Source organism: Columba livia, chromosome Z, assembly GCF_036013475.1.
Source record: "Columba livia isolate bColLiv1 breed racing homer chromosome Z, bColLiv1.pat.W.v2, whole genome shotgun sequence".
Taxonomy (NCBI): Eukaryota; Metazoa; Chordata; class Aves; order Columbiformes; family Columbidae; genus Columba; species Columba livia.
The window spans coordinates 83,807,494-83,819,696 of record NC_088642.1 but is presented as its reverse complement, the minus strand read 5'-3'; the positions used below and the strand labels follow the sequence as shown (position 1 = coordinate 83,819,696).

The following is a 12,203-nucleotide window of genomic DNA, read 5'->3' as shown; positions in this document are numbered from 1 at the left end:
TGGAGGCAAATTTTGATGAAGGGTCCATCGCCTCTCATGGCATCCGGGGTGCAAACCCAGCGGAGCTACTGTCAGAGCAGAACTTCAGAGGCACGAGGTTCTTTCGGAGTCACCTCAAGTTAATTCTGCAGTCTGGTTGTCTCTGCCCTCCCTCCAATGTAAGCTTGCCTTTACAACATACGTAGCACTCACCCCTCGGCCTCTCCCTGGCTCAAACATCAGCCCCAGCCACAGAATCACTGGAGCACAGAATGTTCGGAGTTGGAAGGGACCCATAAATCCTGTCCCTGCACAGGACAACCCCAAAATTCACACCGTGTGTCCAATTGCTTCTTGAATCCATGTGGCCAGGAGAAACAGAATTCTTGTTGAGTGTATGTAGCACAGGAAAAAATAATTTTAAATATTCCTGCTGAATTTCTGTGGCAACTTCAGGCAGAAATTTATTCTGAAAATGACAAATAAACCAAGACTGGAATGTACAGCTTATAACTCTCTCCTAGAGCAAAGCAGGATCTCTGAGCTATGCCTCATTTTTCCACCTTCTAATACCGCAGAACTAGATCAGTTTGGAGGATGACTCGGAGGGAACTGTCCCCTCCTGAGCCACCGGTCCTGCCAGGTCACCGTGAGGATCCGGCGGGGATGCTGTGCCGGCTGCACCAGCCCCGCCTGGCAAGTCGCGCGTGGGACAGGGGGACGATGCTGATTCAGCGAGATGTGGGGTGGCAGAGAACCAGGAACAGCTCTGCTGGGGACAGGTGAGAGAGCTGGGGTGTTCACTGGAGAAGAGAAGCTCCAGGACACCTTAGTGCACCTTTCAGTGCTTAAAAGGGGCCCATGAGAAAGATGGGACAGACTTTTGAGCAGGGCCTGTTGTGACAGGACAAGGGCTGATGGTTTAAACTAAAGGAGGGAGATTCAGGCTGGACATGAGGAAGAAATTGTTGTCCTGAGGGTGGTGAGAGCCTGTGCCAGGTACCCAGAGAGGTGGTGGATGAACCATCCCTGGAGACATCCCAGGCCAGGCTGGACGGGGCTCTGAGCACCCTGAGCTGGTGAAGATGTCCCTGTCATGGCAGGGGGCTGGGGGGCTGGGGAGGGCCCTGCAGCACAAACCCTCTGTGGTTCTGTGATTCACTGAAAAGCAGGGGTGCTGGTGGGATGTCGGTATCGCAGCCCCAGCAGCAGCCACGGCTCCGCTTCCCAGACAAAATAAAATCCGTAATCATTGGAGTCGTTTTACCACCTCTGGCGCCGCAGCTTCACTTGTTCACGTTTGAGGAATCCCAGCGGGAAGCGGGCAGTAAATGTCAACACAAGCTGCGGGAATTGCCCGCAGTGCCCAGCCCTGGGGCGTCTACAAGCCAGGAAAACTCATGGAGGGAGCAGGACGGTTTGGAAAACCCATCGGTAATTACCCTCCCAGCTGTTGCACGCGGCGGGTGTCCTGCTGTTCCAGGATAATTACAGACTGAGTTTGACTCCTGGGTCTCAGTGACCATTTACACAAACATCTGCTGTTAAAGCAAAGCTGAGGTGAGGCGGGTGTCCTTGCACGGGCTGTGGGATGGGAACACGCTATCGTGACAGATTGTGGAGACGTGACATGACAGAGAAAACAATAACGTGATTAAACCCCTCCAACCTTCACCCCATACTACACCAAACGTATTTTTCCACTGATTCCAGCTAAAGGTGATAAGTAAACACAGCCACTGATTATACCCCCTACTTACCTCCTCATTAATTGCACTTACATTGTGGTGCTGAGTGGCATCTCTGCAGCAATTCCAGCCTCTCAGCAACAGCACAATCTGAATTGCTTCTGATTTCTGTACGTACAAAATTCTTGTCACGAATTTCCTTTTCATTCAAAAATACTCAACATTAAGTAATTCTTTTGCTGTAACGCTAAAAATGTAATACAATTAAAAGAAAAGAGGCTGAAATAAGATCTCAGTGTGAACGTCATCTCTAGCAGACACAGCACGTCTTCCTCTTCCCTTTTGATGATGCTTTTCCATTTTAAAATAGCCTACAGGACACCCCGTACCTCAGCTCCCTGAGGGGTTATTGCACCTAAAAGCAAAGAGCAAACCCTCGCCAAGACCCTCCGTGTTGCTCAGATGGTATATTGGAACATGAGTTTTATCTTCCTTCAGGTTTTCAACATGTCCTTGTTACAGAGATCAGGAGAGAAATGGGGAAAATACCAAGCATGTTTCCAGATAAAAACCTTGTATTTTGCACCAAGGGGCAGTGAAGTTCAACATTAATTCTTAATTAAATTCTAGGCTATGTTGAGGGAGGTCAAGTATACAACTGCCGCTATGAACATCAGTGTTTTTGTTCAGCTAGAAAGCCACAAATCTTTAGCCATCTTTCCTTGCATTGTGCGAGCTATTAATGAATCATTTTGTCATGTGTAGAATACGAGCCATCTGAGGACAATCACATCATGAAAAGACATTAAAATGTGCTCTCATTGTGGACACAGTGATTACTACAAATCCTTATTTTCTAGTCTTGGGACAAAACTTGGTTTAGCAGATGCATTTTATTAGAACATGCAGCAGCCAAAGGTTTCTCTGGAACTAAGACGTGTAATCATATAATGACACTACTGGTGCGTCAGAGTGAAAAATTCATTTTCAGATCATTTTGCATTGCATGAAGAGAAGTGTTGCCATATATTAAAGGCTCTTACATATTAAAGACAGTTTGTACTTAAAGCATCATCATCTTTCATTGGGGTTATCCATTTTTTTCAGTGAAAGAACGCTTCTTTGTGTCTCTATGGAATCACCTATTAGCATTTGAAGAGACCAACTTAACCAATACGTGTAATAGGAGGCTGCAAAAGCAGAATTGCATCTGACCTCATCAGAAAACTTGTCCTACGTGTCACCTTGGGTGGACACAGCAGGTGCTGCGACCCCAAAATGCAGGAATTTTGGAGGATTTCGCATCCATCATGTGCTGGGGCAGAGAAAGCCCACGGGGAGCTGGACTCATCCGAGATGATGCTGGAGTCACTAACGTCGCACCGTAGATCGGCAGGAGGACAAAAGCGGCCTGGAGGTGGTGGTCTTTGGTCTTGCTCCACCTCTGAAGCCAGTTTGGGGAGGTTTTGGGTTTGTTTCCGCGGGCTCTGAATGATGAGGGCTGCGCAGCAGGAGCAGCTGGAACTCCTCGTTGCACGATGGCAGGTTGTGTCTCCATGGTCAGCTTCCCAAAACCTGGTTTGCTCCCTTCTCCACCCCGCTGACAATGTCCCAGGCATAGGTCCCTCCTGAAATTCAGATTGAATTTAAAATAGAAAAAGAAAATCATACACTTTATGCAAAGGCAAATGCCCTGTTCCACTCCCAAGTGAGGCACCAGGAACAGCTGGATGTGTCCCTCTGTATCTGCACCCTCTGCACTGATGCTTTAGCATCCCGGACACAGGCCACCTTAAATCACTCTGCAGTTTAAGGTGGCTGCTTCAGTAATTAAGGACCAGAAAAAACAAAACAAAGCAAACAAAACCAATAATAAAACACACACAGAACCAAAACAAATGCAGTAAGGGAAATGGCATTTCATACTCATTTTTTTTTGCTTCTCGGGGTATTTTCCGCCCCCTTTTTCAGAAGGTTGATCAGCCCATCAACAAAACCGCGATGGCAACAAGAGCGCGAGGCTGGTAGGATGCCTGGCACCCGCTCAGCACCCTCTGGGATTCGCGGGTGTACCCGACAAGAGTGGGACCTGCCTGCGATTTCAACACGGGGGACCAAAAAAACCCAAAACAAAACAACTGTTTTTGGGTTTCAAAAGCTCTTAAAGCATTTTGCAATTTCCTTGTGTGTTCTGTAGGTGCCTTCTCATTGCTGTTCCGCTGGTTACAGCAGCAGCACCCGGACACCCGCAGAGCAAACCTGTGGCTCCATCATCTAATGGGGACACAAGAGCGGCACGTACAAGCCCCATTCTCACACATTTTTGCCCACTTTTTCTTCTTTTCTTTTTTCTTCTTTTTCCAGTTAAAATATAACCACGTATTTTGGGGTATTCTGACAGGATGCCCCAACATTGAACCAATTTACAAACACTGAGGATCACGTTGCAGATGCTTAAAATCTGCTTCGTGAAGGTTTTTCAATCTTCTCTATCTGGGTAACAAAACCGAGAACAGATTTGAAAATGAGGATTATTTTTACCTTTCATTTCCCAGCTCCAACTATACACTCATTTGCAAATGATCTTTTCTATGCTCCAAAGCAAAGGAGGAGGAGACCGTGTGTCCTTGCTTATCCTCCAGACAAAGCCTGTCTTAATATCAGGGCACCACAGCTTCCCAAAACAAAACTTTATGAGAATTTTCAGAAATGTACGCTACATAGCGTTATTATGTACAATTATGCTGGCCTCAGAAATATTAATACACACAAATATGAAGATTTGCTGGCAAAGAAGTCGAAGGAAATACTAGTTCGATGTGTGTTGTCTGTTTTTCTCATGACGTTCTCCTTCCTCTTACGCTGCTCAGCTCAATTTACCTGTTACAAAACTTATATCCCCAGTTCTTTTTCTACACTCGAGTAGCCCAACTGACTTAACGTCCAATTGTATCAACAAGAGGGAGAGGAGAAACTGTAGATGCAAAACACCTGCGAGATAACGCGGTGACCGTGGCTCGTACGCACTCCCAACGCACCGCGGAGCCGCGTTTCACCGGGAAAACACTTCGACATTCCTATAGAACCACAAAAGCAAGAGGAAATATACTGAATTCCAGCCCTCCAGCCGTCCGGCGTGATAAATGACTCCGAGCATTTCCCAGCTGCGATATTGTCCGATTAAACAAATATTCCGTCACCCAGGGAACATTATGGCACTCAGAGAAGCATAAAGACAGGAAATCTACCCCACAAGACAAACACCGATCAGAAACAAAGGGTGGGAAATCACTAACCAGGCCCGGGGAGAAATGCCTGAACAAAATGATTCTCAAAACCATATGGAGACACAAAAATGAATTTGGGCTCCTGTCTTGACCAAACAAAACCACTGGCAGCTGCCCATGAGCAAACATGAGCAAGGAAAGGGTTTTTTCCTTATGTACGTAAAACAAACATAAGGATTATTTATTCTGTTGGACAAACATGGAGCAGGCTTACCACGAATTTTGAAATGAATCTGCACAAAAAAAAGCAAAAGTTTAAGTGCACGGGGAGGAAGGCTTGAGGTCTGGTGCTAAAACAGTGCAAAGAGGGGACGTTCTGGGCATCTCCAGCTGATTTCTTGTGTCATCTGTAGTAAATCAAGACTAGTGAATAGACTGTTATTACTAAAAATACTTCATTTCTTAAGAAGACAAATCAAAGTTTTAACCATCCTATAGCAGGGTTTGTTGAATTCCTCCCAAGAGCAATTCTTCAAAGGGAGGGGATGAAGCCAGAACGTCTTTCGCCTCGCATACCAGCTGCGTTACTCAGTGCTTAATAACTGCTGCATAGGAGAACAAGAACAGGTTGGGCTTGTGCCCTTTTTGCTTAGGCTTGTTTGTTTTGTTTTGTTTTGTTTTGTTTTGTTTTGTTTTGTTTTGTTTTGTTTTGTTTTGTTTTGTTTTGTTTTTCCCAGACTTGTTTGTTTTCACCTAGTCCTTCAATTCCTACTTCTTGTTTGACTGTTTCTTACCCTGTAGGAGACTCAGAGAAGAAAAGCAGTGTTTTATGTTATATCAAAGTTATTAAACAAAACAAAACAACCCAAACAAAAGCTGCCGAGTAGTGCCAGGGCATAAAATATGTTCTCCAAAAAATCAGATTTTGTGTGGCATCTGCAAGGACCACTGGAGAGAACCCTGTGTTTTCAGGTGGTGTGTCCTGTGCCAATGTGAAACCTGTTCAAGTCATCCCATGAAATGGTTTGATTCAAGGTGTGCTGGACAGGGAGAATTAAAGCAGAAAAGAGTTTTCAAGGATTTTGATTTTCAAGGATTTGGATTCTTTTGCTTTTATTCTTTAGAAAAGTACATCACGGAGTGCAAGCTCCTCTCGAGGCCACACGCATTGAATTACTGCTGTAAACGCTGGTTAGAAAAAGGCCAACTTGCAGCCAGCCTGTCCAGGTGAATTCACCGCACACCATAAAGTTTGCGCAAACCTCTGTCCCTGCCCATGTCTGCTGCCACAAAATGTCACTTTCCCCCCAGATGACACAGATTCCCATTCTTGCCCCTGTTTTCCAGCAGCCTTCTTTACCTTGACTCTTTACATTTTGACCAGGCTGCCCTGGCCTCCCACAAAACAACAAAAACCTCAGCGGTTTCACCTTCCCTCCTCTCTAAAACAGTAATTTTCAAACACCGAGCTTTCCACTGTCGGTGAGGCTGATGAGGAAAACGGAGTCATGTTTTCCACGTAGTGAAGGGCATAAGACACGCAGAAATGCCATCACAAAGCCACTCTGTGAATGGGGACAAATCCCCGATGCTGGCGGTGATGTCCTGCATTGACACTGGGTTGCACCCCAACACCAGCAATGGACATTTTGGGGAACACCAGACTCTGTCCCCTACACCCATTGGGGACAAATGGTCCTTTACAACCCAAAAATGGGACAGTCAGTGGTACTGGCCGCTGGAACCATTCGCCCTGCGGCAGCAGTGGGGGATGCTCGGGGGATGCGCGGGGGATGCATGGGGGATGCGTGGGGGATGCATGGGGGATGCGTGGGGGATGCATGGGGGATGCGTGGGGCGTGTGTGGGTGGATGAGATGCTCGAGGAATGCGCGGAGCGATGTGATGTGTGCGGGGGAGGGATCGTGGAGGGGCGGGGGATGCGATGCGCGGAGTGCGGATTACATGGGGGGCATGTGATACGCGGGAGGGGGTGTGTGGGGGATGCGCGGAGTGGTGCGATGCGCGGGGAGGAGGTTCCCCGGGGTGATGCACGGGACGATGCTGGTGCAGCGGGATGCGATGCGCGGGGGAGGGATGAGATGCGCAGAGGGGAGTGGTATGCGGGGGTGAGATGTGTGGGGGGATGCGATGCGCTGGGGGGTGTGATGCGCGGGGCAGAGGATGCACGGAGCGCTGCTTGCTCTGGGGGGATGCAATGCGCGGGAGCATGAGATGTGCGGGGTGTGTTGTGAGCGGGGGGATGCAACGCGCCGGGGTGCGATGCGCGGGGGTGGAATGCTCGACGGTTACCATGAGATGCGCGGGGGGATGCGCAGGGGGATGCGATGCGCGGGGTGTGTGATGAGCGGGGTGTGAGATGTGCTGGGGGGTGTGATGCGGGGGGGAGACGATGCACGGAGCGATACTTGCTCGGGGGGATGTGATGCGCTGGGACATGAGATGTGCGGGGTGTGTTGCGAGAGGAGGGTGCAACGCTCGGGGGTGCGATGCGCCCGGTGCGATGCGCGGGTGTGCTTTGCGCGGGGTGCGATGCGCGGGCCTCTGCTGCCGCCCAGCGGAGGTTGCGTGCCTCTCAGGAGCCCAGAGGCGGCCACTCCCTGTGTATCCCCCCCACGCCCCTTTGCCCTTCCAGCCGTTTTTGGGAGGAGTGCGGAGAGGGGAGCGTTTTGTTCAGGGGGCGCAGGGATGGAACGGGGGCTGCGGTACCAAAGTCAGCGTGTGGACGGCGGCGCTAGAGAACGAGGATGAGCAGGGAGGTATCTATCAAAATTTTTAAAAAATTACACTTTTCACACTTTGCTGCTCGTTTGGCTATTTGGTGGCAGCTGGGGACAGGAGGGGCTGCTGAAATATTCTGTCTGAGCGGTTTCCTTCGCTTGCTTCTCGTGTGAAAAGCTGCTGACAGTCGAGGTGCCTGAGCAGGACCCACCAGGACACTGGGGAGCTCTGGCCACACAACCTGCATCCCGAGATGGTTTTCTGGCTCCTGCCTCCCTTGCAATTGTGTCCCAGTGGATCCTGTTCTCCATCGCTTGCCCCAGCCTAGACCCACGCTCATGTCCACCAGAGTGAGTTAAAACCACCATCCTGACCAGGTAACCACTGATATTCACCATGAGCAGGTATAAAGAGCGCCACAAGATGTTCAATGGCTGCTGTAAGGGGCACATGGTGTCCCCAGGGTCCCTCGGTGCTTTTTCCCTTGGTCACCCCTGCCAGGGTGTCCTTACAGCACCCCTGACCACCCCGGGGGGTGGCAGAAGGCCTTGCCTAATCCTGGTAGAAATACAGATTTTAACGTTTATTTCCCAAGCCTACACAACTGTCACGCTGTATTTCCGGGAAAATAATTATTTTCAAAATCAGGTTGTAACTCTGGCATCAGAGAGAGCCTGAGGACACGGCCGTGCCCACCGTGTGCGAGCTGGCAGTAATTTCACATTCCCAATGAAAAGAGTGTTCTTATTGATAACGCATGGCTGTTTACTCCTGCCATATCGCTGAGATATCCAAACAGTGTTAAATTTCCTGCCAGCTGCTTATTAAAGGAACAGACCGGGGAGTGAAGGTGCAAAGCACAGACTTTGGCTTTGTAAATACTCCGCTTGACGAGGGATCTCAGGTGCTCAATACCCATTTAGTGCCAATCGCAGCGAGCCACATCGCACTCAGATTGCTGGGAAGCAAAACCTCTTATTCTGAAAATAAAATGATTCAGTGTAAAAAGAGGAGCTGCGTTTTCTGCTAAACGCATGCTTTCTGATCGCCGTGCATCATCCCTAAATAATTCCTACTCATAGTCAACCCATCTATCTGTCCCTCCAAGCCCTGTTTCCAACCAGGAACATTCTCTCCCCCATGGTGCAAAGCCAACATGAAGGGAAATATCTGCAAAACTGTGGTAGTATCACTGGGTTTTTTTTTTGACAGGGTTGTCGTTGAACCCTTATCAACTGTTACAAAGAGCTTCCAGGTGTGCACGTGGCTATATCATCAGAATTCATTGAGTTTGGTGGAATTTGACCTGGGGTATTTCTCTGCCATTTTTGCCCAGTTTTGGAGCTTGGCTCCCCTTTTGCTGCATAGAAATGGAAATTAAACAAGTTTTTACTGCTTTGATCATCACTTCTGTGCCTTCATCTTCAGAGAGGGCTTGGAAAAGTAATGTCTCATTTCGGATTTTTCAAGGTATTAGGGTTTTGCCTTGCTCAGCAGCTCATGCACCGTGTAACCTGCCATGGGACGGTCACTGGAGCAGTAACCGCGCCTCCCGTCCCTGTTCCTATTCCATGCTCCACTTCAACACCTCAAACCTCTGTTCTGTCATCGTTTTGAAAGGCGTTTGTCAGTGTATGTGAAGGATCCAAGTTCCTTCATACCCTATCCGTGGCATAAACGTATTGCAAATATACCCCAAATTACTCAACTGTTTTTCAGGAAATCTCCCTCTTTTTTTTTTTTTTTTTTTAATTAATTAAGGCAAATGATCTGTACAATTCAGGTCCTGATTACCTGACCTCATTCTTATTTTCCCTGTGTTATATTCCCATTGTATCTCCTCGGTTTATTTTTATTCATAATTTTCTCTGCATGGGCAAAGACCCTGGTCCTAACCCCCCTATTCGGCTTCAAAAATCCAGAATATCATCTGTTTCATTGAAACCATCGTCCAAAAAAGCTAGAGATTAAGCACATGTGTACACAGATGTGTAGGGCAGTTTTTAAACAACCTGGTAGAAATACTTCGCTATTTGAGTTCCAGAGTCAGTTTCATGTGCCTAAATTTAGCATGCAAATATGCACTTCAGATGTTTCAGATCCGCAGGAAACTTGCACATACTTTATAAATTATTGGCAAAAAGGCTTACCTGATTCCAGAGGAAAAATTCCTTCAACTATCAGCTCTTTTATATGTGGGGATTTGCCCCCATTTTGGTGCTCATGGAAGGTTGTCTCCTCTTCCCTCCATTGTCACTCGGTTTTTGTTTGGGGTTTTCTGACTGATTAAGCTGATTTTTGTGATGTTTGTGACGATTACTTCTGCCGGTCTCTGCACTGCCCCCTAACCCCGCTGTGAAATGCAATCCCTAAATCTGGAAAAAATGTGGAAATTCGGACTTCAGTATCCTTTTAGGAAAAAAAAAAAAAAAAGTTTTGGTGAAATTTCTAGGGCTGAAATCAGTAACTGAAAATAAAATATTTGAAAAACAGCTTGCAGGTGTTGTTTCATGAGGTGTGAGATGTAGGTATCACCCAGGATGCTTTTTGAAACTTCCGCAGGGATGAATCTTGCTAGGACAAGGGGATGAAGATCAAATCTCTTAAATCTGCATCTTCCTCACTTTTATGAGAGTGTTTAAGCAGAAATTGATTTCCCATCAGGAGGGGGATTGATGGTTATATATATATATAAAACCCATAGAAAGTGGAAGCAGATTTCCAGGCTGAAGAAGAATGATGGGGGCGTTACCAGTGAGAGAATAACAGAACCCAGCACCCCAGGCTGTTAGTGATCCCTGTGTGTCCCCAGACCCCCTGCTCACTCAGGGTCACAGGCAGATCACACAGGATCCCAGGGGGTGCAATGGCTCGCAGAAGGAGACTCCACACCCGCTCTGGGCAGCCTGGGCCAGGCTCTGGCACCTCCCAGCAAACAAGTGTCTGCTCATGTTCACATGGAGCCTCCTGTGTTTCAGTCTGTGCCCGGTGCCCCTCACCCTGGCCTTGGGCACCACTGAACAGAGTCTGCTCCATCCTGACACCACCCTGCCGTACTGATCATCGATCACATCCCTCTCAGCTTCTCTTCTCCGCTCAGCAGCCCCAGCTCTCTCAGTGTCTCCTCAGCACAAAGATGCTCCAGACAAGAAAGCAGAAGGTAATTTCCCAGCAGTGGAGGGATGCGGGAGGGGGACGGCAGCAGCAATGGGAACAGAGGGATGGCAAGGGCTACCCAGGATGGGCTGTCAGAAGAAGGCTTGTCTTAGCTGCTGCTGGGGTTTTGGGGATTCACAGTGATGGAAAGCTTTGTTCACCAAGCTGGCAATGCTCTCTCCAAAGCTCTCTCCAAAGCTCTCTTCTTTCCCAGTGCCACCAGCAACACCTTCCTTTCCTTGCCCATCCCCACCAGAGGAACGTTTCTGATTTTTGCCAGGGCTTGTGTCTCAAGACCCCTCTTCATGGGGATACCACCCGTCCCAAGGCACCCACGGTGTGTCAGGCTCTGCTGCAGCCCCATCTTGCAGCAAGGTCTCTTCAGAACCAGAAACCCCATAACCTGGTCTTCCAAGCGCTGGGCACAGACCATGGCTTGTCTGAACCCTCGGAGACAGACATGTCCAGCCATTGCCCCTGCTCCAGGACAGGCAAAGGACACCCTGTGGGTGGGTGTAAGAGCTGGTCTGAAGAACAATATTTGCCTGAACTTCACCATCAGGGACCTGAATTGGACAACAACTTGGAGAGAGGCCTGGGGAGAAGAATTGTGTTGCACAGGTCTATCCAACCCAGGGGTTCCCAGTAACAATTGCTGCTGTGTGGACTTCACCTGCTGCCTCAGACAAACTTGCCTCCACCTCCTAAAAGAAATTGTGTTACATGGTCTCTTCGACCTGGAGACAATAGCTGCTGTCCAGAAGATGGACTCTCACCTGCTGCTTCAGCCAAACGTGCCCCCCACCTCCTGTTACTAAGGCCAACAAAGAAAAGCATGCCCAGAAGCTCACCGAGGGTCTTGAGGTCACCCAAGGGACCAGAAAGAGACCCCTGAATATGAGGACATGCAGCTGCAGATGGGTCTTGTCAAGCAAAGTGGTGATTCTTTGAGCCTGTGCAGTTAAGCCTGGATTGTGAAACAAAGGCAGAGATTGGCCCCAATGCATGGAAGTGAGGGGGGATGAAGAAGCATAAATGATAGTTCCCGACTGAACATTGTAGAGACCTCTCCACCAAAGGATCCCAGATCACGATGGAGGACTCTTCTTACAGGACCCAAGACCAGACAGACACCTCTGGGACTCATTTGGTGGTAGCTAAATCATCTTTCCCCCTTTTATTTTTCTTTCCCCTTCTCTCTACTTTCTCTGTCACGTGCTGCTTTACAGCCAAAATAATAAAGTAACGCTGATTCAATTATAACGCCTTGGCATTTTGGTCGCCTTAATTTTGTGCTTCGAGATCAAGGTAAACGAACCATCACAAGTTCATCACCGAATGGACAGTGACAGTGGGACAAGTAGGGATGGCTCGTGTGGGACACTCCCCCATCAGGTCATCAGGTCCAGGAG

The 12,203-nt window shown here is 48.4% G+C and overlaps 1 protein-coding gene and 1 long non-coding RNA gene across 3 annotated transcripts in view; one reads left to right on the top strand and one right to left on the bottom strand.

Annotated features, from left to right (window-relative positions):
- Positions 1-2,000: 2,000 nt before the first annotated feature.
- Positions 2,001-12,203, bottom strand: part of RHOBTB3 (Rho related BTB domain containing 3) — a 46,497-nt gene continuing 36,294 nt past the window's right edge. Inside the window, exon 13 of one of the 2 annotated variants that reach the window (XM_065046560.1) lies at positions 2,001-3,295. In XM_065046560.1, the coding sequence (XP_064902632.1) occupies positions 3,228-3,295 (68 nt within the window). In that variant the 3' untranslated portion in view covers positions 2,001-3,227. The remainder of the gene's footprint in view (positions 3,296-12,203) is intronic. The other variant, XM_065046558.1, reaches the window with a different exon arrangement.
- LOC110360565 (uncharacterized) lies at positions 6,901-12,054 on the top strand. Its single transcript, XR_010469085.1, has 4 exons — positions 6,901-7,012; positions 7,550-7,673; positions 10,614-10,795; positions 10,990-12,054. It is a non-coding gene; the product is annotated as an uncharacterized LOC110360565 (long non-coding RNA).